The sequence below is a fragment of the Heterodontus francisci genome, chromosome 20 (assembly GCF_036365525.1).
Source record: "Heterodontus francisci isolate sHetFra1 chromosome 20, sHetFra1.hap1, whole genome shotgun sequence".
NCBI classification, from domain to species: domain Eukaryota; kingdom Metazoa; phylum Chordata; class Chondrichthyes; order Heterodontiformes; family Heterodontidae; genus Heterodontus; species Heterodontus francisci.
Window position 1 is genome coordinate 43552142 of NC_090390.1, and position 21561 is coordinate 43573702.

Below are 21561 nucleotides of genomic sequence, written 5' to 3' on the forward strand. Positions count from 1 at the left end.
GTACGGTAAACACAGAGCTGCAAACATGGCAGTTAAAATACAATGTGTTAAACAGCTGCTACTTGCAAATGTTACAATAACACCATGGTGACCAAGCTAACAATGGGGTCAAAGGTTTCAGAGGAAAATGGGGTCAATCAGGCAATCCATGGGCTGCAGTAGCAAAGGACAAGAAGTGCAAATATTACTTGAGTCATAGTACTGCATATCAGATCAAAATCACATGGAAGGTTTTGTTACAAAGTATTCTCAATCTCAGGCCCTTCTGTCGACATTAACTGAAAACATTCCTTTTTTAAAAAAAAGAATATCATGATCCATACCTGTAAAAGCTAAATTTAATGCTTAAAAGTTGTCACTGTGCCAGATTTTCTATTTGCGAAAGGAGCAAAATAAATACGAATTTGTAATTAACAACATTCAATGATCCTCTCTGACCAGTAACTCTACCTCCACAAATTTGCTAAGACGACAAAATAAAGGGCACGTTGCAAATGAGAAGCCCCAAACAAAACTTGATTGACCACAATGTAAACTACCCTGTGATGTCCTGCTATATGTGAACATTTTGTATATCCCAGCAGATTACATGGCAACCTAATACAATGACAAACATGAGCCAGTCACCCCAGCATGCTGATTCATTTCTCTAGATTAGTATTCCTGCGCACTTATCAGAATGCAAACTTTACTAAAGGGTGTGTACAATGGGAAAAAAACACTTTTAAACAATGTCACTTTACAACCTTCCAGAGTCAATACTGTAATTAATGAATTGCTTGATAATGCAACAATCACTTACATGCTTGGCCTGCCTCAAGAAGTCTTCATTTACAACTGTCCATTGATTGGTTATTTACTGATATTCCTGGATTAAAAGCTGGGGCCCTGTTTTATTGTCAATCGTTGGGACTGTCAAGGGGCTGCGTTTAGTGTGACTAACTCTTACTTTCAGACTAAAGTGATCAGGTGGGAGAGTGAAATTTGAAAGTAAACAAGACTCTCAGTGAATTTCCAGGCCAAGTTAGACATACTGTTATTCACCCTTTTGGCATGAATCACAGACATGATTCATCCTGACAAAGTTCTATTGTGAGAGACTGATTCTGGTGAACAGTCAAAAGTGCATTATGGGTTACATCAAAAGTGGCCAGTATGTCACTTTTCATGGGTAAACAACTGACTCTAAAGATTGTGTTCAAAATTTCAGGCAGTACATTGGAAATAAAATACAAATTAAGCTGATTTTTTAAACCTACATTTCTTTCAGGCAAATGAATAATGTCACCAATACAGTAAACAATTACAGTTAGAAATAAAGCAGAACACAGTGCATCTCCTATAATACTGCTCAGGGTGTTATATTGATTGATCTGTTTTTTTCATATTGTTAAAAACACAAAATAAAGTAATTTAATAACAGAAAAAAGTCCTGAAAAACACAACACAATCTCAATTGGGTCTCTTTTCTCTAGTAAAGAGAAGGCTGAGGATGACCTATTAGAGGTCTTTAAAATTATTAACAGGTCTGGTAGGCATGGCGAATACGTTTGCACTTGTGGGGTGGACCAAAACTAGGGGTCATAAATATAAAATAGTCACTAATAAATCCAATAGGGAATTAAGGAGAAGCTTCTTTACCCAAAGAGCGGTTAGAATGTACCACAAGGAGTGGCTGAGGTAAATAGCATAGGTGTATTTTAGGGGAAGCTAGATAACCACATGAGAGAAAAAGGAGTAGAAGGTTGTGCTGATAGAGTGAGATGAAGAGGGGTGGGAGGAGGCTCATTTGGAGCATACCACTGGTATGGCGTATTTGGGCTGAATAGCTTGTTACGGTGCAGCATTTTCTATGTAACTCTATATAATTCCATCCACACATTTGTAAATGGGAATAAACTGGTTCATGATGCAACCAGTATTTAGGAAATGCAAGGTTTTATCAATATTTAGCAGCATATTAATTAAATGTAACAAAAGGAAAAAAAATCACAAACAGTCAGGTTTTGGCACCAAGTGGGGAAGATACTGATTTGAATAACAAGACCAAACCAGGCGCAAAGTTGCGACTAAGAGATCACAAAAGTAGATAGGAGATTTGGTGGACCCTGGTGATGAGGTCAGGTGACCAGAGTTGGCGAGACATGAAATATTTTAGAACATTAGAATATTTCTCTGATTGGCTCATGGTGAAATTGACAGGGAACTATCATGGTGGCTGCATTTTCTTCTGGAATGTGATAGATGTGATAGGCAGCTGCAATAATGAATCAGCAAAGGTTTAATAATGCCTGATGATTGAGAATATATTCAAGTGGGATTACCAGAAGAAATGAAAATAAAACTAAAAAAAAAAGAAAATTACAAATATTCTAAAAACATACTTTACTTTTGTGTATGAAATATGACTCAATTTTTCTCAGTTTTGTGCCCACATTGTCAGTGCATTTCACATCTTTGATTATAGATTCATAGGGGACAAAAATTGGATAAGGCCTGAAAACGGATGTGGGGATTACGATGCACGATTTACCTGCACCCGCTCATTGCGATGCAGGCAGCCCGCAAACTTTGTGCTGCCTGCTAACTTAAATGTAAGTAGAATGCAGCCCAGCAGTAAACACACTGTTGAGTGTCTGTGTGCCTCAACAGGGAGCCCAAGTTCATGGCAGGCTAGCACCACTTAAAGCTTGCCTACACTATTTAAAGGGGAAATGCATTCTGGCTGCAGCAAGTGCCGTAAGTGACTGGAAAAGACTGAACTACAAGAAGAGTGAAAATGGTGCAACAGGGCAGAGAGTGAGCTGCAATGTTCTCTGATGCAGCACTGGAGGCCTTGGTGCAGGAGGTGAACAGAGCAGGGAGGTCCTCTATCCACAGGGGGCAGGAGACCCTCCACATAGAGAAGGCAGGGGACTAGATAGCTACCGCAGGCAGTTGGGTCTCGAGGACCTGGATGCAGTGCAGGAAGTTTCATGACCACACATGAGTGGTCAAGGTCAGTGAATGCATCTTCAAGTGCCATATCCTTACAAATGAACCACTAGCCTCATACACTGACCCATTCACCACCCCACTTCACTGAACTACCACCATTCTCTGTTCCCCATGACTCATACCTAACACTTAACCTCTCACACATGTAGCGCTGCTGCAAGTCTCACATCCACATCTCACAGCTTGCACACACTGCCAGTTATTCAACCATGATAGTCACATTGCACCACACCCACTGACACCCTTCCTTCTATCTTGCAGGACTAGATGGCATACAATCATAGGAAGCAGTGCCTCCTTACCTCCATGGAGGAAAAGGGCATCACTGGAGCAACCATGATTGAGTCTGTGCATAGCGCAGAGCAGAAAGAATTTTTATAAGCTGCAGATGGTCTCAGCATACACCTTTCATCCCCTCTCCTTCCCTTATTGCAACCCTCTCATTATGCCTTTCTCCTTTCAGATACCAGGAACTGCCACCTAGCTAGACAGTGGTGCAAGAGTGAGATGTCCGAGAGGAGCAGGACACTGATGATGATGAAACACCTTCACTCAATCTCACGCTTGCAACAACCAGCTCAGATACCGCCACTGCTCATTCTTTCAAGGCGTAGAGGCAGGATCAGCACATGATGGACGGTACTTTATGCTCTTCCCTGTGGTAACTTTGGAGGCGGAGAGGGCATTAAATCAGGCAGGATCGTGGCGGGTGGGGAACCGACCACTTTCCCACCTACACCCTGATTAAGTCCGTGGGAGGGGTGGGGGGAAGGCCCGTGGACAGACTTCCCACTCTGCCATCAATCGAGCCCCTAAAGGGACAATTAATGTCTAATTCAGGGCCTTTTCCCTCCTCCGCTGGTATTAACCCAGCAGTGGGTGGTCTGTTGCCACACAGGGAGCATGACTTGTAAACCCATGTGGGGTTGCTAGTGGTCTCCCAGGGAAGTTCCGCATTCAAAGGCACTCAGTGCCTGATGGAGGCTCCCGGCATTGGGAAGGATGGGGTCCATTATGAGCCACTCCCATGCCCTTGCTGCCGACCCCCCCTGCGAAAACCCTCCCGTCACCATTTCCATCTAGACTGTCGCTCCATGATCCTGGGCCTCCCAGTGATGCTGTTGAGCAAAAGAGTTGCTCTGATTGACCAGCAGCTCATGATGGGCAGCACTCCCTGTCCTTGGGGTCCTGACCCCAGGAAAGGCCTGCTGGTAGCCTCTCAAGTGCCTGGCGCGTGATATGGCAAGCCTTCCCCAAAGGAGACAATTCAGGTCTCGTTGGCTCTCCAGCCGACAGCTGAGACCCTGTCACCTCCATAAAATTCCCCCCATTGAGTCACTAGGCATGAGAGTCCTGCAGGACATGGGGAAAGGGTCATGCAGGTGCCAGCTCCCCAAAGGGTGAGGTCGCACAGGAGTTCTGCTGTAGAGGACTCAGATGAGGATTTTGATGGGGTGGCATATAGAAAAAAGCTGATGGGCATGCAAAATGGGCCTGAAAACCTGCTGTCACTGTAAAGGAGCATGGAGGAGTCTGGCAGCAACTTGGCACGGGGCTTTGCGCTGAGCTTGCAGCACATCCTCTCTAGCACGAAACTGGTGGCTAACTCCATGCAAACACTTGCAGACCCAACCATGATGCTGTGTCTGATGGCTGATGTCTCAGGTTCTATTGCAGCACAAGCAGAAGCCACCCAATGTCAAGTGCTTCAGTGGAAGCACAGACTGAGGTGATGCAACAGCAGCTTGCTGCCTTGAAGGTTCAGACTGCTGCCATCATGGTTGCAATACCAGTGCTCAAAGGGGCTTGCAGGTTCTCACAGCAGTCCAGCAATCTGTCCTCCAACTGATTACTAGGAATGCTGAGGCTCCACCCCAGGGGAGTAGCAGTGATTCCATGGAATACAAACCTGCTATCCTCTATCTGAAAGACAGCATTCGGCCTCCCACCACTGCCAGTCCATCAGTGCCCTTGCTATTGCCAGTCAGTCAGCCAGCCAGCCCGGACAGCTGCCATCCATGCTGAGATGTTCCAGTCCAAAGCCAGGCCTTCTAGGGCCAGAGCTGTTTGAGGGCATCCTGCAAGACCATCTGCAATCTCTCCTGCTGAAAGTCAGGAGCCTTTCACCAGCCATGCTGAAGCCACTTCCATAGCACTGAATAGGCGCTCCAGGACAGGCAAAGGCACCCGCAAGGCAGGCAGTAATGGAATGCACATGAATGATTAGTTGAGCATTGTATGGAATATTGGATTGTTTGGTTGATGAAGTTGGTTTGGAATGGTTAGCTTCTGGTGGCTGTTATTTCAGCATTGTGGTCAAAAGGATGCTGTGATGGTCAGTGACAGAGGGATGGTAATTGTGGCACTGTTGTAGAATGGGGATTTGCAGTCGAATGAGGTGATGATGGACAGCCCGCTGGGTAGGGGATGTCTTTTTGCCTCCCCTTTTCCTCCTGTTCCTCGTCCTCAGCTGCTTGCTGTATCCCTGTTGGCAAGGGCTGTGCCCTCATGATGACAAGTTTGTGCAGGATACAGCAGACCATAATGAATTGTGACACATGCTCTGGTGATTACTGCAGGGCACCTCCAGAATGGTCCAGGCAGCAGAACCATTGCTTGAGCACCCTAGTGGCTTGCTCAATAATATTCTGTGTGGCAGCATGCTCTCGTTGTATGTATGTTGGCCATGTGTGTGAGGGTTTGCACCGGAGTCATGAACCAGGTGGTCAGCAGATAGCCCTTGTCACCCAGCAGCCACCCTCTGGCTTGATATGGTGGCTCAAATGTTGAAGGAACAGTGGACTGGAGTAGAATAAAGGCATTATGACTGTTGCCAGGATACTGGACATTCACCAGCATGATGTGCTGAGCATGGTCGCACACCAACTGCATATTCAGGGAGTGGAACCCTTTGTGATTGTGATATGTCTCTGCAATTAGCTTCAGTGCCACATGTGTGCAGTCAATGGCACCCTGCACCATGGGGAAGCCCACTATTCCAGCAAAGCCATGTGCATGCTCTACCTGCTTCTCTCTGATTGGAGACAACACAATGTACTCCCCTCTTCTGACAAAGAATGTCAGTCACCCCCCTCATACAGCAGTGGAAGGTGAACTGGGAGGTGTCCAGACGATGCCTGCTCCAGCCTGGAAGGATCCCGACATGAAGAAATTCATAGCCAGTCACCTTTACAACCACTGCCATCCTTGCCCTGCTCTGAGACTGCAGGTCTGCCTGCAGATTTCTGTGAGCACCTCCTTCGTAAAATGAAAAAAATACATACACTGCTCCTGGCTTAGGCTGACGTAAGTGCCCTGAAGACCCTGGGTGGATAAGGCCTCCTGCTGAGAGCCTTTTTCCCCTTCCTCCTCCGTCTGTGAGCAGCCTGTCCTCCTCTGTGCTGCCACTGCTCAATCTACTTGTCATGCTGCAGGTCAAGGGGGTTGATAACTACAACACCCATGACTGGGAGCAAGTGGTCTGAGCAGAACTTGTCAAGTCAGAACCAAAAGTCTTCTTCATGTGCAGCACCTCATTATCATGTTCACCAACTTCAAACTTTAAAATAGCACGAGATAACTCACATCACTTCTACAAACTCAGATAGAGCCAGTAGAAATCAGTTGGCAAATAAACTGAAAGTGGTTGAATATCCTTGAAAATAATTAATTAATTAATACCTCCAAAAACAGCCCCATCCTCAATGATGGGGGAGCCCAGCACATCAGTGCAAAAGACCAGGCTGAAGTATTTGCAACCATCTTCAGCTAGAAGTGCCGAGTGGATGATCCATCTCGGCCTCCTCCTGAAGTCCCCAGCATCACAGATGCCAGTCTTCAGCCAATCCGATTCACTCAATGTGATATCAAGAAACGGCTGAAGGCACTGGATACTGCAAAGGTTATGGGCCCTGACAATATTCTGGCAATAGTGCTGAAGACTTGTGCTCCAGAACTAGCCACGCCCCTAGCCAAGCTGTTCCAGTACAGCTACAACACGGGCACCGACCCGGCAATGTGGAAAATTACCCAGGTATATCCTGCACACAAAAAGCAGGACAAATCCAACCAAGCCAATTACCGCCCTATCAGTCTACTCTCGATCATCAGCAAAGTGTTGGAAGGGGTTGTTGACAATGCTATCAAGCGGCACTTGCTCAGCAATAATCTGCTCAGTGGTGCTCAGTTTGGGTTCCGCCAGGGTCACTCAGCACCTGACCTCATTACAGCCTTTGTCCAAACATGAACAAAAGAGTTGAACAACAGAGGTGAGGTGAGAGTGACCGCCCTTGACATCAAGGCAACATTTGACCTAGTATGGCATCAAGGAGCCCTAGCAAAACTGGAGTCAATGGGAATCAGGGGGAAAACTCTCCGCTGGTTGGATTCATACCTTGCACAAAGGAAGATGGTTGTGGTTGCTTGAGGTCAATCATCTCAGTCCCAGGACATCACTGCAGGAGTTCCTTTGGGTAGTGTCTGGGCCCAGCCATTTTCAGCTGCTTCATCAATGACCTTCCTTCAATCTCAAGGTCAGAAGTGGGGTTGTTCGCTGATGTTTGCACAATGTTCAGCTCCATTCGTGACTTCTCAGATACTTAAGCAACCTATGTCCAGATGCAGCAAGACTTGGACAATGTTCAGGCTTGGGCTGATAAATGGCAAGTACATTCGCACCACACGAGTGCCAGGCAATGACCATCTCAAACAAAAAAAATTCTAACCATCTCCCCTTGATATTCAATGGCATTACCATCGCTGAATCCCCCACTATCAACAACCTGGGTGTCATAATTGACCAGAAACTGAAATGGACCAGTCACATAAATACTGTGGCTACAAGAATAGGCCAGAGGCTAGGAATTCTGCAGCAAGTAACTTACCTCCTGTCTCCCCAAGGCACAAGTCAGGATTGTGATGGAATACTCTTCATTTGCCTGGATGGGTGCAGCTCCAAAAACACTCAAGAAGCTCGACACCATCCAGGACAAAGCAGCCCACTTGATTTATAAAAATTCACTCCCTCCACCACCGATGCACAGTGGCAGCAGTGTGTACCATCTACAAAATGCACTGCAGCAATGCACCGAGGCTCATTCGACAGCACCTTCCAAACCCACCAGCTAGAAGGACAAGGGCAGCAGATGCATGGGAACACCACCAACTGCAAGTTCCCCTTCAAGCCACACACCATCCTGACTTGGAACTATATTCCCGTTCCTTTACTGTCGCTGGGTCAAAATCCTGGAACTCCCTTCCTAACAGCACTGTTGGCACCGACACCCCATGGACTGCAGCAGTTCAAGAAGGCAGCTCACCACCACCTTCTCAAGGGCCATTAGGATGGGCAATAAATGCTGGCCTAGTCAGCAATGCCCACATCCCATGAATGAATAATAAAAAGCATTGGTGGGGGGTCCTTCCTGCTGCTGAACGCATGTTCAGTTGTGCTTGTTTAAGAGAGGGTGTCAGCTGGAGTGGTGAGGTTGAAAATGGCAGTGTGGCAACAAATCAGCATTACACTCTGACTGATGTCATGATCTGTCTACTCTCCATACATTTGGCACAAGCTCCTAATGCTCACACTAACTTTCCCACCAAAATGGCCCTCGGAGCGGACTCAGCTGGAAGAGTAGGCAATGACCAAAATGGTACCGTAATACCGAAACTATGGCACTACGGAGCTGAATTTTGCACCTTAGAATCTTATTCTAAAGAAGGAGGCCATTCATCCTGTCATGCCTGTGCCAGCTCTTCGAAAGAGCTATCCAAATAGCCCCAATCTCCTACCATTTCCTCATAGCCCCGCAAATATTTCCGATTAAAATATTTATCCAATTTCCTTTTGAAAGTTAATATTGAATCTGCTTCTACCATCCTTGCATTCCAGATCATAACAACTCACTGCAGAAATTTTTTTCTTCATGTTGCTTCTGATTCTTTTACCAATTACATTTAAATCTGCGTCCTCCAGTTACCCACCCTATTGCCACTGGAAAAAGTTGCTCCTTATTTACTCTACCAAAACCCTTCAAGATTTTGAACACCTTCATCAAACATCCACTTAACCTTCCCTGCTCGAAGGAGAAAAACCCCAGTTTCTTAGTCTCTCCATATAACTGAAGTCTTTCACCTCTGGTACCATTCTCGTAAATTTTCTATGCATTCTCTCAAGGGCCTTGACATCCTTCCTAAAGTGCGTTGTCCAGATTTGGTCTCAATACTCCAACTGGAGCCTAACCTCTGCTTTATAAAGGTTATCTCCATTTTTGTACTCTGTTTCAATTTACAAAGCAAAGATTCCATATGCCTTTTTAACAGCCTTTGTAACTTGTGCGACCACTTTCAAAGACTATTGTATATACATCCACAGGTCTCTCTATTCCTGCACCCCTTTTAAAATTGCACCATTTAGTTTGTCTTGCATTTCCTGATTCATCCTACCAAAATGAATCACTTCACACTTCTCTGCATTGAACGTCACCTGCCATGTGTCTCCTCATTTCACATTCTATGTCCTCTTGAAGTCTGTTACTGTCTCCCTCACTGTTTACTACATTTATGAGTTTCGTATCATCTGCAAACGCTGAAATTATGTCCTGTGCACCCAAGTCCAGGTCAATAATATACTATATAACAAAAAGAACAGTATTGCACCACAACATTCAGATAAGAGATGTAACAACTGTCTTGTTATTACTGAAGGGACAAAAAGAAAGAACTTGCATTGATATAGTGACTTTCATGCCCTTATAATGTCCCAAAGCACTGCGCAACCAACAAATTACCTGTCGTTCTGTAGGCAAATGCAGTAGCAAGTTCCCACAAACAGCATTGTGACAAATGATCAAGTAATCTGGTTTTGGTGTTGCTGGTTGAGGGATCAATGTTGGCCAGGACACTACAGGACTCCAGTGACCTCTTTGGGTAGTGAGTTGGAGTCTTTTCCTTCCACTGTAAAAGGAAAATGGGGCCTTGGTTTAAGGTCTGATCTGAAAGACTGCACCTTTGGCAATGCAACACACCTTCAATACTGCACTAATGTGTTAGTGGTCCCGGAGTAGGGCTTGAACCCATCCTTTCTGACCCAGAAGAGATAACGCTACCAATGAACTAAGGCTAACACCTGAAGGGTCATTGAGAAATTATCTGCATTTCATTATTGGAAAAATCTAACTCTTGTCTATACTGTATATACAACCAATAATTAGGTACAGTGATTCACTGTTCAAATGGTCCCATTCCAAAACACACATAAAAATGACTGAACCATGGTACGTTACTAGCATCACTTTAATCACTTGAAAAACATCTTAAAATAATCTTCACAATTTATGACTATTGATGTGATGCCTCAAAATTGGTGAAATGAATCTTCCAATGTGTTAGAATCCATAAATTTAAGCTACTTATGTAACAGCTTTGCTGGTTCAGAACACTCACATGGCACTGAGATATGTGGTAATTAATGTCTCTATTGCTCACGCAATACTCATTTTATTAGACTTTATCTTTAAGGAATTTGTAAGATGTTAAATAATTCCTAATATCAGAAGAAGAATCTGATTATTACAATTCCTGCTAACATTATAAGAGATAACCATTCAAAGAGAAAACAATTTTCACATTGAAATACATAAATGAAAACAAAACAATACACATACTCTGCTATGTACAAACCATGCATTCATGCAAACTGATTCAAATAGAGATATAACAGATTTCAAATATTTCACTGTGAATTCTTCCACAATTTGCATTTTTTTTAACATTTAGTTTTTAGTTTTAGTTATACAGCACTGAAACAGGCCCTTCGGCCCACCGAGTCTGTGCCGACCATCAACCACCCATTTATACTAATCCGACACTAATTCCATATTCCTACCACATCCCCACCTGTCCCTATATTTCCCTACCACCTACCTATACTAGGGGCAATTGCTAATGGCCAATTTACCTATCAACCTGCAAGTCTTTTGGCATGTGGGAGGAAACCGGAGCACCCGGAGAAAACCCGCGCAGACACAGGGAGAACTTGCAAACTCCACACAGGCAGTACCCAGAATTGAACCCGGGTCGCTGGAGCTGTGAGGCTGCGGTGCTAACCACTGCGCCACTGTGCCGCATTATTAACACATTGAGCCTTTGAAGATTTAAAAAAAAAGAAACTGTCTTATGTCAAGATGGTCTCTCCAAGTTCAGGCCATTTCTCATAAGTCACATGAGATTGTAGCAATCGTGTGATTATTGAGCACAATCAGGTCTGGACTAGGACAGGGACAATCAATCCAATTGATTCATTGTGCCCAATTCTTCTGAACAAAATACACTTAATTTCTTTATCTATGCTTTTTACAACTCCGACAACATTTTTAAGCTAATTTTTATGATTTCATTTTTTAAATGGTATGTCTGGTACCATTCTTCTGGTACAGAAAAAAATGCGACAAGCTTTGTTTTTTTTATTATTACAAGAATCATGTATAATTAGTTTAACCTTGATTCAGTTTGTTCCCAACCATCAGAGCAAGCAAACATTACCATTCTTCTCTTTCAAAAGTTTCATCCCAAGTTACTTTTTTGACCCATCCTCACAGACCTGCAGGGTTTCTAGGATGTCTGCTAACTTGCCAAGCCGGGTTTCAAGCTAGTCTCAGTTTACTATTAAACATCAAACGGTGAAGAGACAACTGTATATCATTACTTGCTCCCAGTGCTGCTGTCTAGACTTGGCAAACACCCTGATGCGGGAAAGGAGCCATTCATTTAATCACTATGGCTGCAACTATGGCTGTGCACGTTAGCAGTTTCAAACATAATCAATGCCTAATGGCTTCATAAATAATACAACTGAGACTCTTAACAAATTATCGTTTAATTTTATGAACTACATAAGACTAATTCTTCATTAACTAATGTTTAATGTCAGTTCTGGCTCCTTCTCCTCTACTAAGATGACATGCAACTATCATACAAATTAGACAAGCTTTACTGAATAATGGTCTAAAATTAAGATAAGGAAAGCCATTATTAGAAGTTCTTTTTAAAAGCAAAATAATTAAACTGGAATCTTAATATTGTTTTGTAAGTCAAATATCATGGCAGACGTGTTATTATTGAAAGAAGTAACAACTTGTCGAGCATATCACAGACCCTGACTGTTTAGCCACCTGGATACATCATATACACCAGGGAATTTTTACAGTTGTTCTTTACATTTAATATTTTGCTCATCTTTACTTTATGATACAAACACACTAGATATTTAATAACAACTCAACAATAAGCTGTGTTCTGATTTTATTACATCACTAAAATTTCTCTCAACAATAAAAGGCCCTCGGCCAGGTAAGTATTCGCAAGTAAGTTTGTACATGTTCTTTTTGAATAAGAATTTGCAATAAGAAGTTTGAAGTGTTCAGTCAGAATGTAGCACTCCATCATTTCCTTGTCACGCCTCTCTGGCTCCAGAATGACCACTAACATGGGAAAGCCAAATTCAGCACAAATATGTGCAGTGTTCAGACTTGTCACAACTGACCTGATGGATAACTTCTTGAGGACAAGGAATATGAAGTTACAGCTTGTATCACATTCTTTAAATCGAAACACAAGGCACGAGAATGCAACTTTCACTGGTTCAACTAGACGACTCTAATGTGCAAGGGTCCAATAATTATATTTTGGAAAAATTAGTAACTAAAGAGATGGGGTCTTTGGTTAGGTCACCAAACCACTTACATTTGTATAGTGCTTTCCAGCTAACAAAATGTCTCGAGAAGTTTTGCAGAGCATGTCTGAAGGAACAGTCAAAGTGGTATGTTTTGAGGTTTCTGTAGGTAGGAGGATAAGTAGGAAGACAAAGAGATTTAGAGAGAGGATTTCAGAGGACAGGGTTAAAGGCAGTGCCACCAATGGTGGAGTGGAAAGGTGGCAATCTGTGCAATAGTCAGAGTCAGAAGAGCAGAGAGTTCACACTTGGGCTGAAAGACTGCAGAGGTAGGATGGGGAAAAAACCACCAAAGGGTTTGAAAACACGAATGAGGATTTCAAAGGCAATTCAGTAGATGAGAGGAATTGGTGGAGGTTGGTGAAGACAGGAGCAACTATTGAACTGAGTTTTGTTTAATGTAGGATACAGGGCACAGGGCTCTAGATGGAATTGTGTTTTTTATTTTTTCATGGGATGCGGGTGTCACTGGCTCGGCCAGTATTTATTTCCCATCCCCAATTGTCCTTGAGAATGTGGTGAGGTGCCGACATGAAGCGCTGCAATCCATGTAGGTACACCCATGGTACTGTTAGGAAGGGAGTTCCAGGATTTTGGCCCAGCGACAGTGAAGGAATGGCAATATAGTTCCAAGTTAGGATGGTGTGTGGCTTGGAGGGGAACTTGCAGGTTGTGAAGGGAGTGAATGTTGAAGGTGGTGAATGGTGTGCCAACCAAGCGGGCTGCTTTGTCCTGGATGGTGTCAAGCTTCTTGAGTGCTGTTGCAGCGGCATTCATCCAGGCAAGTGGAGAGTATTCCATCACACACCTGACTTGTGCCGTGTAAATGATGGTCAGGCTTTGGGGAGTCAGGAGGTGAGCTACTTTCTGCAGAATTCCCAGCCTATGACCTGCTCTTGTAACCTCAGTATTTGTGTGGCTTTTCCATTTCAGTTCCTGTTCAATGGTGACCCCTAGGATGTTGATAGTGGGAGATTCAGTGATGGTAATGGTTGTGAATGTCAAGGGGAGACGGTTGGATTCTCTCTTGTTGGAGATAGTCGTTGCCTGGCACTTGTATGGTGCAAATGTTACTTGCCACTTATCAGCCTAAGCCTGGCTATTGCCCAGGTCTTGCTGCATTTCTACACGGACTGCTTCAGTATCTGAGGAGTCATGAATGGTGCTGGACATTGTGCAATCATCAACGAACATCCACTTCTGACCTCATGATGGAGGGAAGGTTATTGATGAAACAGCTGAAGATGGTTGGGCCTAGTTGTGTAGCATTGAACTGTAGATGAAGTGAGAAGGATGTTGGAGAAACTGAACTTCGAGTTAATGAAGGTGTGGATGAGGGTTTCAACAGCAGAAGAGGTGAGGTAGGGGTATATGTTGTTGATGGTTCAGAGGTGGAGATAAATAGCCATACTGATGAATGTGATGTTTGAAGCTCAGCTCAGGGTCACCAGGACGCAGTTGCCTGACAGAAATCAATCCTTTACATGGAGGCTGGAATTTTCCGGGCCTTTTGGGCTGGGAGATGACAAGGCTGGCAAAATGGCATGAAAAGAATCTAATACCAACATACGAATTAGGAGCAGGAGTTGGCCACTTGACCCCTTGAGCCTGCTCCGCCTTTCAATAATTTCATGGCTGAAATGATTACTGCACATTTCCTCCTACCCCCAATAACCTTCCACCTCCTTGCTTATCAAGAATCTAATATGAACATATGAAAGGCAAAAGCAGGTGGGGCGTTGCCTGACGTCTTCCTGTTGCTGTGCCATTTTGCCGGCGGCGGGGAAGTTGGTGGCTTGGCCGCCCGCTGGAAGGCCAATTGAGCCACTTAAGTGGCCAATTAATGGCCCCTTCCTGCCTCCTCGAGCATTTTGCCCTTATCTAGGCAGGGCTCCCCCAGTGGTTTCCAGATGGGGCCCCTCCTTTATGGGCACTCCATCTCCACGGAGGGGCCCCTCCTGCTGCAATGGCCACCCTTGAGTCAACAGCGCTTCCAGCACTCAGTGACCAACCCTTCCCCCCATCACCCAATTGCCAGGGCGTTCCTGCTTGGCCCCTGTATCCGCAACCCCACTTCCCTCTCTTTGAGGACACCTGGCCATTGAGGCGCCCTCTCTCTGGAGCTGCAGGCTCGGCAACGGCCACTTAATTGGCTGCCTCCCCGGGTCCCACCGTCAGCTGAAGCAGGGTTACCATTCTCTTTCGGCTCTGATGGAAGGATCTCTGCTGCCTCCACAAAATTCAGCCCCGTGTCTCAACCTCCAGTACTAGATTATGGAAACATTTATGAATGCTCAAACAAATGCAGATACCAGCCATTGCAATGAGTTACTTAACACAAAGTTTAATAAAAATGACACAGACTTGTAAAAACATAATTTTTGTGTTGCATCAATTCCAAAACTGCAGTCTTGCTGGAGAATGAAGTGGCAGTTCTAAAGCTGCTCTATAGGTGATATGGGATGACCTCATGGAAAACTGCAGCTGATGGTGAAACCACCTTTATAAACTTGAAGATCCTAAGTGGTCTGATGATTGCCATTTAACACTTTAAAACTGCTAGAGACAAGAATGATTAGTTAAATTTGAATGTAATTGAACAGCCAATGACCTGAAGAAAGTTCTGTATGTGTATTTACGCATACACCTGAGCTGTGCTTTACTCCAGAATAAATAGAGCAGAGCAGAGCAGTGTAGCTTAGTGTTACCATTGATTTTAAACTGTTACTGGAGTGAAGCAAGGACTTGTTAAACAGATCAGCTGTGGCTGGAAAAGACATTTGCATATTAACAGACGGTGATTGGAAGGACACAGGACCATTCCCTGACACATTCAACCCACAATGGACCTTGATCATCAGGTATTGTGTGTAAGAGGAGCATTCCAGAGACTGCTAAGGTGATACAATCCAAGACGTGGTCATACCAGTTAGTTACTTGACTAACCTGCTTGGCAACCTGGGGTTTTCTGAATTATACAAGCAGTTTGAACTGAGAGTGTCTGTTTGCTCCTGGACTGAGAAGATCTCTCCTGTCTGCTCCCATCTCTTTCTCACAGAACTCCAAATCTACTGAAGACACATGAACCCCAAGAGAGAAAAGTCTCCTACAGCGAACAAGGCTTAGGAGGAATACTGGGCTCCAACGAAAAGCAAGATCTAGCTACAATCAAGGACTCTACAGTGAGCTCGAAGATCCGTAACAAAAACTCTCTTCAGACATTGCCTCAAACTTTTCCACTTCATTTCTTCTGCTTTGTTATGTCTCTATTTGCATGTGTGTATCGCGTATGCATGCTAGCGTGGGCGCATCATGTATCCGTAGGCGTCAAACGAATTAGAGTTTAAGTTTAATAAATTTCAATCTTTCTTCTTTAAACCTAAGAAAACCTGTTGTTGCTGGTTTCTTTGCCTTATAATTGGAAAGTGCTGAACAAGGATTCACCAAGGGGGAGCTAAAAACATGGTGTGTTTAAAATTAAACCCTGTAAAGGCTGAGAGGGACCCCTCGACACCTTTCTCACCTGGTTGTAACACAGCCTTAAATGTATTCAATGATGGAGCATCCACAACCCTCTGTGGCAGAGAATTCCAAAGATTCACAACCCTTTGAGTGAAGTAATTTCTTCTCATCTCAGTCCTAAATGATCGGCCCCTTATCCTGGGACTGTGCCCCTATGTTTGAGATTCCTCGACCAGCAGAAACAATCTCTCAGTGTCTACTCTATCCAGCCCCTTTAGAATCTTATATGTTTCAATGAGATTGCCTCTCATTCTTCTAAACTCCAGAGAACATACGCCCAATTTACTCAGCTTCTCATCATAGGACAACCCCCTCATCCCAGGGACCAATTTAGTGAACGTTCATTGCACTGCCTCCAATGCAAGTATATCCTTTCTTAAATGTGGAGACCAAAACTGAACACAGTACTCCAGATGTGGTCTCACGTAAACTCTACACAATTGCAGTAATACTTCTTTATGCCTGTACTCCAATCTCAATCCAAGACGGTTAATATGTGTACACACCCAATGTTAACTGCACTCAAAACCACAAGATGAAGCTTTTAGCTCCAGCAGGAGCCTGCAAAGAATCAGATGCATAAAAGTTCAGAGCCACAGTCACCTTGACAGCCACAGGCAATGTGCTCCTTGTCCTGCTCTGAGTTTGGAGTTGTGGCTGCAGCAGTTGGAATATTTCAGTTAAGACACAAAAACACAAGAAATAGGAGCAGGAGTAGACCCTATGACCCATTGAGCCAGCTCCGCCATTCAAATCGATCATGGCTGATCTTAGGATTCAAGCTCACTTTCCACCCCCCCACCCCCCCCGCCACTCGCCATATCACTTGATTCCCTGAGAGACCAAAAACCTGTCTATCCCAGCCTTAAATATATTCAATGACCTCTTTAGTGAAGTACAGGCATCTCAAGCATTGGCCATTGCTGAAGTATAGGTATGAGAATTGCTCCCTAAATGCCCTCTGCGGATATGGTCTCTGGCTGAGAGCCCTCACCTTCTTCCTCATCCTCATCTAGCAGCTTGTCCTGTTCTGCGTGGCCTCTGCTTATTCTCCCAGTCATATTCAATGTCAAGAGGAAGCCCTGCTAGACCACCCATGTCAGGAAGCAACTGGTTTGTGCACAAGCCTTTAAGTCACCAAAAAATTACTTCAGCACCAGCCAGACCCTGTAGACTATTAAAACTTTTAGCAATTATGGAAAAACAACCAAAACACATGGAATTGCAGCAACAACCAGAAGAAATAATCCTGCAACTAACCTGTAAGTAGTTCATTATCTCTTTAAATATCACTGGTGGGGACCCTTCAAAATATTTAATGTTATATTCAGCTGTGCAAGGTTGAGAGGGAGCATAAGCTGCAGTGTGGAGCTCTGTTGCACACTGATTAAAGCCATTATCTGCCTGCTCTGCATGCTGTTGGCAGTCACTAGGTGCAAGTGAGTTAACCCCATTACAAATATGCCCAAAAAATGGGCACTGCAGAGCCCAATTTTGCCCCAATTATAAAACAGAGTGCAAATTTTAAAAGAAAGTACTGTCTCATATTCTTTTAAGTCAGGTGTGTAGGGCAGGCTCACATACCCGAGGTGGAAGTAAGCAAGCTATTCAGCCTGGACAACAAGCATCGGATTAGAGAAAACTTTTTTAAAATTCAGATGTCTTAAGCAAGGTTAGAGCTTAGAGAAATCTTTTCCCCCACTGCATAGCTGAACTGTGAAACAAAATGAAAGTCATTGATTTTGGGTCAGTGGTAGCTTTAAAAAGGTTTGGAATTGCTATCTGTTCAGAAGGAGAATTGAGGGATATTGAGATACATAACACTCCTTGATATATTTTCAGGGAGGGTGAGGAAGGAAATCAGTGCATCAGTGCTCCTGATGTAGGGGATCAATAGCTGGTGTTGGAGGTAGCACAATAATGAGAGATGGATTCAAGAGATTGGGCTTGATGGATGGAATGGCCTTTTCTCATGCTGGATTTTCTCATATTCTTATCTTTTTAAGGCAGTTTTCAATTTTGAATTTAGTTTTATTGCTAAAATTGCATCTCAAAGGAATTAGTGACAAAGTCACTCGATGATGCAATCATATCATCACGTCAGCACTCCTGGTGAAAATATAACAAATTGTCATACAAGGAAAGATCCCAACCAACTGGTTTGGATAATGGCAAAGTACAATACCAAAGCTTGACAGGCTTATAAAAATTATATATGAATTGTCGTTTGGTAGTACAGAACCTGATTATTGCTGAAAATAGTGATGTTTTATCGAAGCGTTTTGCGTTGCACTCATCAGGACAATTCGCAAGAATAACAATGTAAGGGAAACAACAATTTATACTGTATGGGAAGAGAGTGCTGATAGGTTGGCAAGTGGACTCTGATTGGTAGAGGCATTGCCATGGAGAATGCACTGGTTTATGGTGACTGGCAGTTAACTGCCAAGCTTTGTTTGAAATTTAAACCAGGCAGTTTGACTCTGATTGGTCAAGGCATTGCCCTGAAGAATGAACCACGATTGGCTGTCACTTATTTTGTTGAACTGAAACAGGCGCAATGTACGTACATGTTCTTTCTGTCTGCAAAGAACAGAGCCCTGTGTATTAATATATTTAGCTTTCAGTATGTGCAAATGCGCCACACTGTGAGCCTAAATGACAATCTTAATTTGGTTGTCAGCGTAATTCTTAGCACACAGGGGATTATTTAGCAAATGTTGTGTAATCGCGGAATCACATCTAATGTTGGCCACTGTGTTTTGAGTTTGGCAAGCACGGACTGGTTGGGTACAGCCTGTATCTTGCCCGTTGTGATTGGACGTACAACCTATATACCTAGCATCACACTGGCATTAAAATTCATACATCGCATTACTTATTTGTATGATCGGCAGAAAGTCTTTTTGGCTTGATGGCAGCATCCTGTTTGTGGCGAACACCACACATCTTGCTACTGCATAGTAGCAGTGTGAATCTGCTAGCTTCACCTGCTGCTCAAATTTTTGGGATACATTACTCTTCCAGGGTAATCTGAGGTAGACTGGGCACTTTTCAGGGCCGAACATGACAGCCTTAGGCCTGTTCATAAGTTTGTGCGATATACAGCGAGAAATGATCCGATCAGGGTAACCATTGTCACACAGGATGCCTTTGATTTGCCCTATTTCAGCATCAAGCTTGTATGGTGAACAAATGGCTCAGGCCTTATTTACAAGGTTGCCGATAAGGCCAATCTTATAGCACATGGAACTGTAAGAATCCCAACGTGTGTACTGACCAGTGAAGGTAGGTGTGCAGTAGACCGTGGTAGAGAACCCCTTAACAGATTTCTCAACTAGTACGTCGAGGAAAGGGAGCTCATTTGACTGCTCCATTTCAAAGGTGAATTTGAGCACAGGATGGAGCACATTAAGACATTTAAGGAAATTATTGTATGCAGCTGTGGATTCAAGTATAGCAAATGTATCATCTACATATTGGAAATATGCAGGAGGTAGGGTGTTAAGTGTCATTCCCTCAAAAACACGTTTCTCATGGAACCCAACAAAGATGTTTGTGAGTGCTGGGCCTACAGAGGATCCCATGGCAATACCATCTATTTGGGCATACATGGTGTCGTTAAAACTGAACTCAACTGCGCGAGTTGCCGAGTTTATAAATTCAATGAATAACAATGTCGTGTCCATGTGCTCATTTGACATTGCTAGCCTATTCACGAATGTATCACTTAACGAAGCAAATGAGTAATGTGATATATGGATTTCAATGCCAGTATGATGCTAGGTATATAGGCCATATGTCCCAAAGGCTGGTGGATCATATCAAACAACTTGTCCCTTCCGCTGCCCGCAACGGGAAAGTACAGGCCGTACCCAACCAGCCTACGCTTGCAAAACTCAAAACACAGTGTCCAACACTAGCTGTGATTTCACAATTGGACAACATTTGCTAAACAATCCTCATGGTGCTAAGAATTACGCTGACAACCAATTTAAGATCGTCAGTTGGGTTCGCAGTGTGGCGCATTTGCGCATACTGGAAGCTACATTATTAATACACAGGGCTCTGTTCTTTGCAGACAGAAAGAACATGTACACATATTGTACCTGTTGCAGTTCAACAAAATAAGTGACAACCGTTTGCTGGTTTATTCCTCAGGGCAATGCCTTGACGAATCAGAGTCAAGCTGCCTGGTTTAAATTTCAAAAAGATGCTTGGCAGTTAACCGCCAGTCACTATAAACTGGTGCATTCTCCCTGGCAACACCTCTACCAATCAGAGTTCATTTGCCAACCTATCAGCACTCTCTTCCCATACAGCATAAATATGTTGTTTCCCTTACATTGGTATTCTTGCAAATTGTCCTGATGAGTGCAAGATGAAAAGCTTCGACAAAATGCCTCTATTTTTAGCAATACTCAAATTATATATGAACTGGATTGTGGCAATTCATAATATATTCAAAATGGTACTTTTTCTTTTTAAATTGGTTTTACTGCTGAAGTGCAATGATCTGTTGGTCTGATGTACAAATTCTTCAGAGGTGTGTCAAGATGAAAGTTGGACAATGGCTTTCAACTACTTTATGATGTACAATGTATAATGCAACCTGAAGATACTGGATCATGTGACAGAACCTGTATCATCACCAGGTTAGTTTCAACTTCAGATGGCAGAAAAGTATAATTATCTGAAATATATCACAATGCAGTGCAAATCTTAACAGTAAAGGCTACTGAAATACATTCGAGGAAGTATTTGTGAGATCCCATTATACGAGGGTAAACACTGAGTTTTAATAATGCACAGGATTTTAAATGACATAAGCAGTCAAAGGTCATGTCACAACCTGAATGTAAACTAAAGCACTTTTTCCCCATTTTCTTAAAAAGGTAGTGGCCTGTTAATCATCCCTGATCCAACAAAACTTTTGCAAAGGATGCTGATAAGCACAGTCCCACCTTTCACATCACCGTGTTGAACTGTGTTAAAAGAAAACTAAACACTTTAAATATTAAGAAGGCTTTTTTTGGAGAAAAGTATAGTATACTATAGTGTAGTATATAGTATATAATGTTTGGCACTGTTTTCCGTTAAATGTTTGCAACAAATAGTGAAAGTATAAATTTCGTACCTGGGTGGAAACGATATCTCTTGTTCACTCAACTTGTCTTTAAATACAGACAGCTCTCTGTCAAATTCTAAAAGCTGGAAAGAAATTAATTAACAAAAAGGTTATTCTACAGCATCTTATAATTATGACATTTCATTGCTCTACTGACTAACATTGTTTGAATGTTCTGATTCTC

At 43.4% G+C, this 21561-nt stretch overlaps 1 protein-coding gene across 1 annotated transcript in view; it reads right to left on the minus strand.

Annotated features, from left to right (window-relative positions):
- The window catches only part of inpp5a (inositol polyphosphate-5-phosphatase A), a 621533-nt gene that overhangs the window by 45466 nt on the left and 554506 nt on the right, over nucleotides 1-21561 (minus strand). The window contains exon 12 of the mRNA XM_068052673.1: nucleotides 21387-21460. Coding sequence (XP_067908774.1) covers nucleotides 21387-21460 — 74 coding nt within the window. The remainder of the gene's footprint in view (nucleotides 1-21386; nucleotides 21461-21561) is intronic.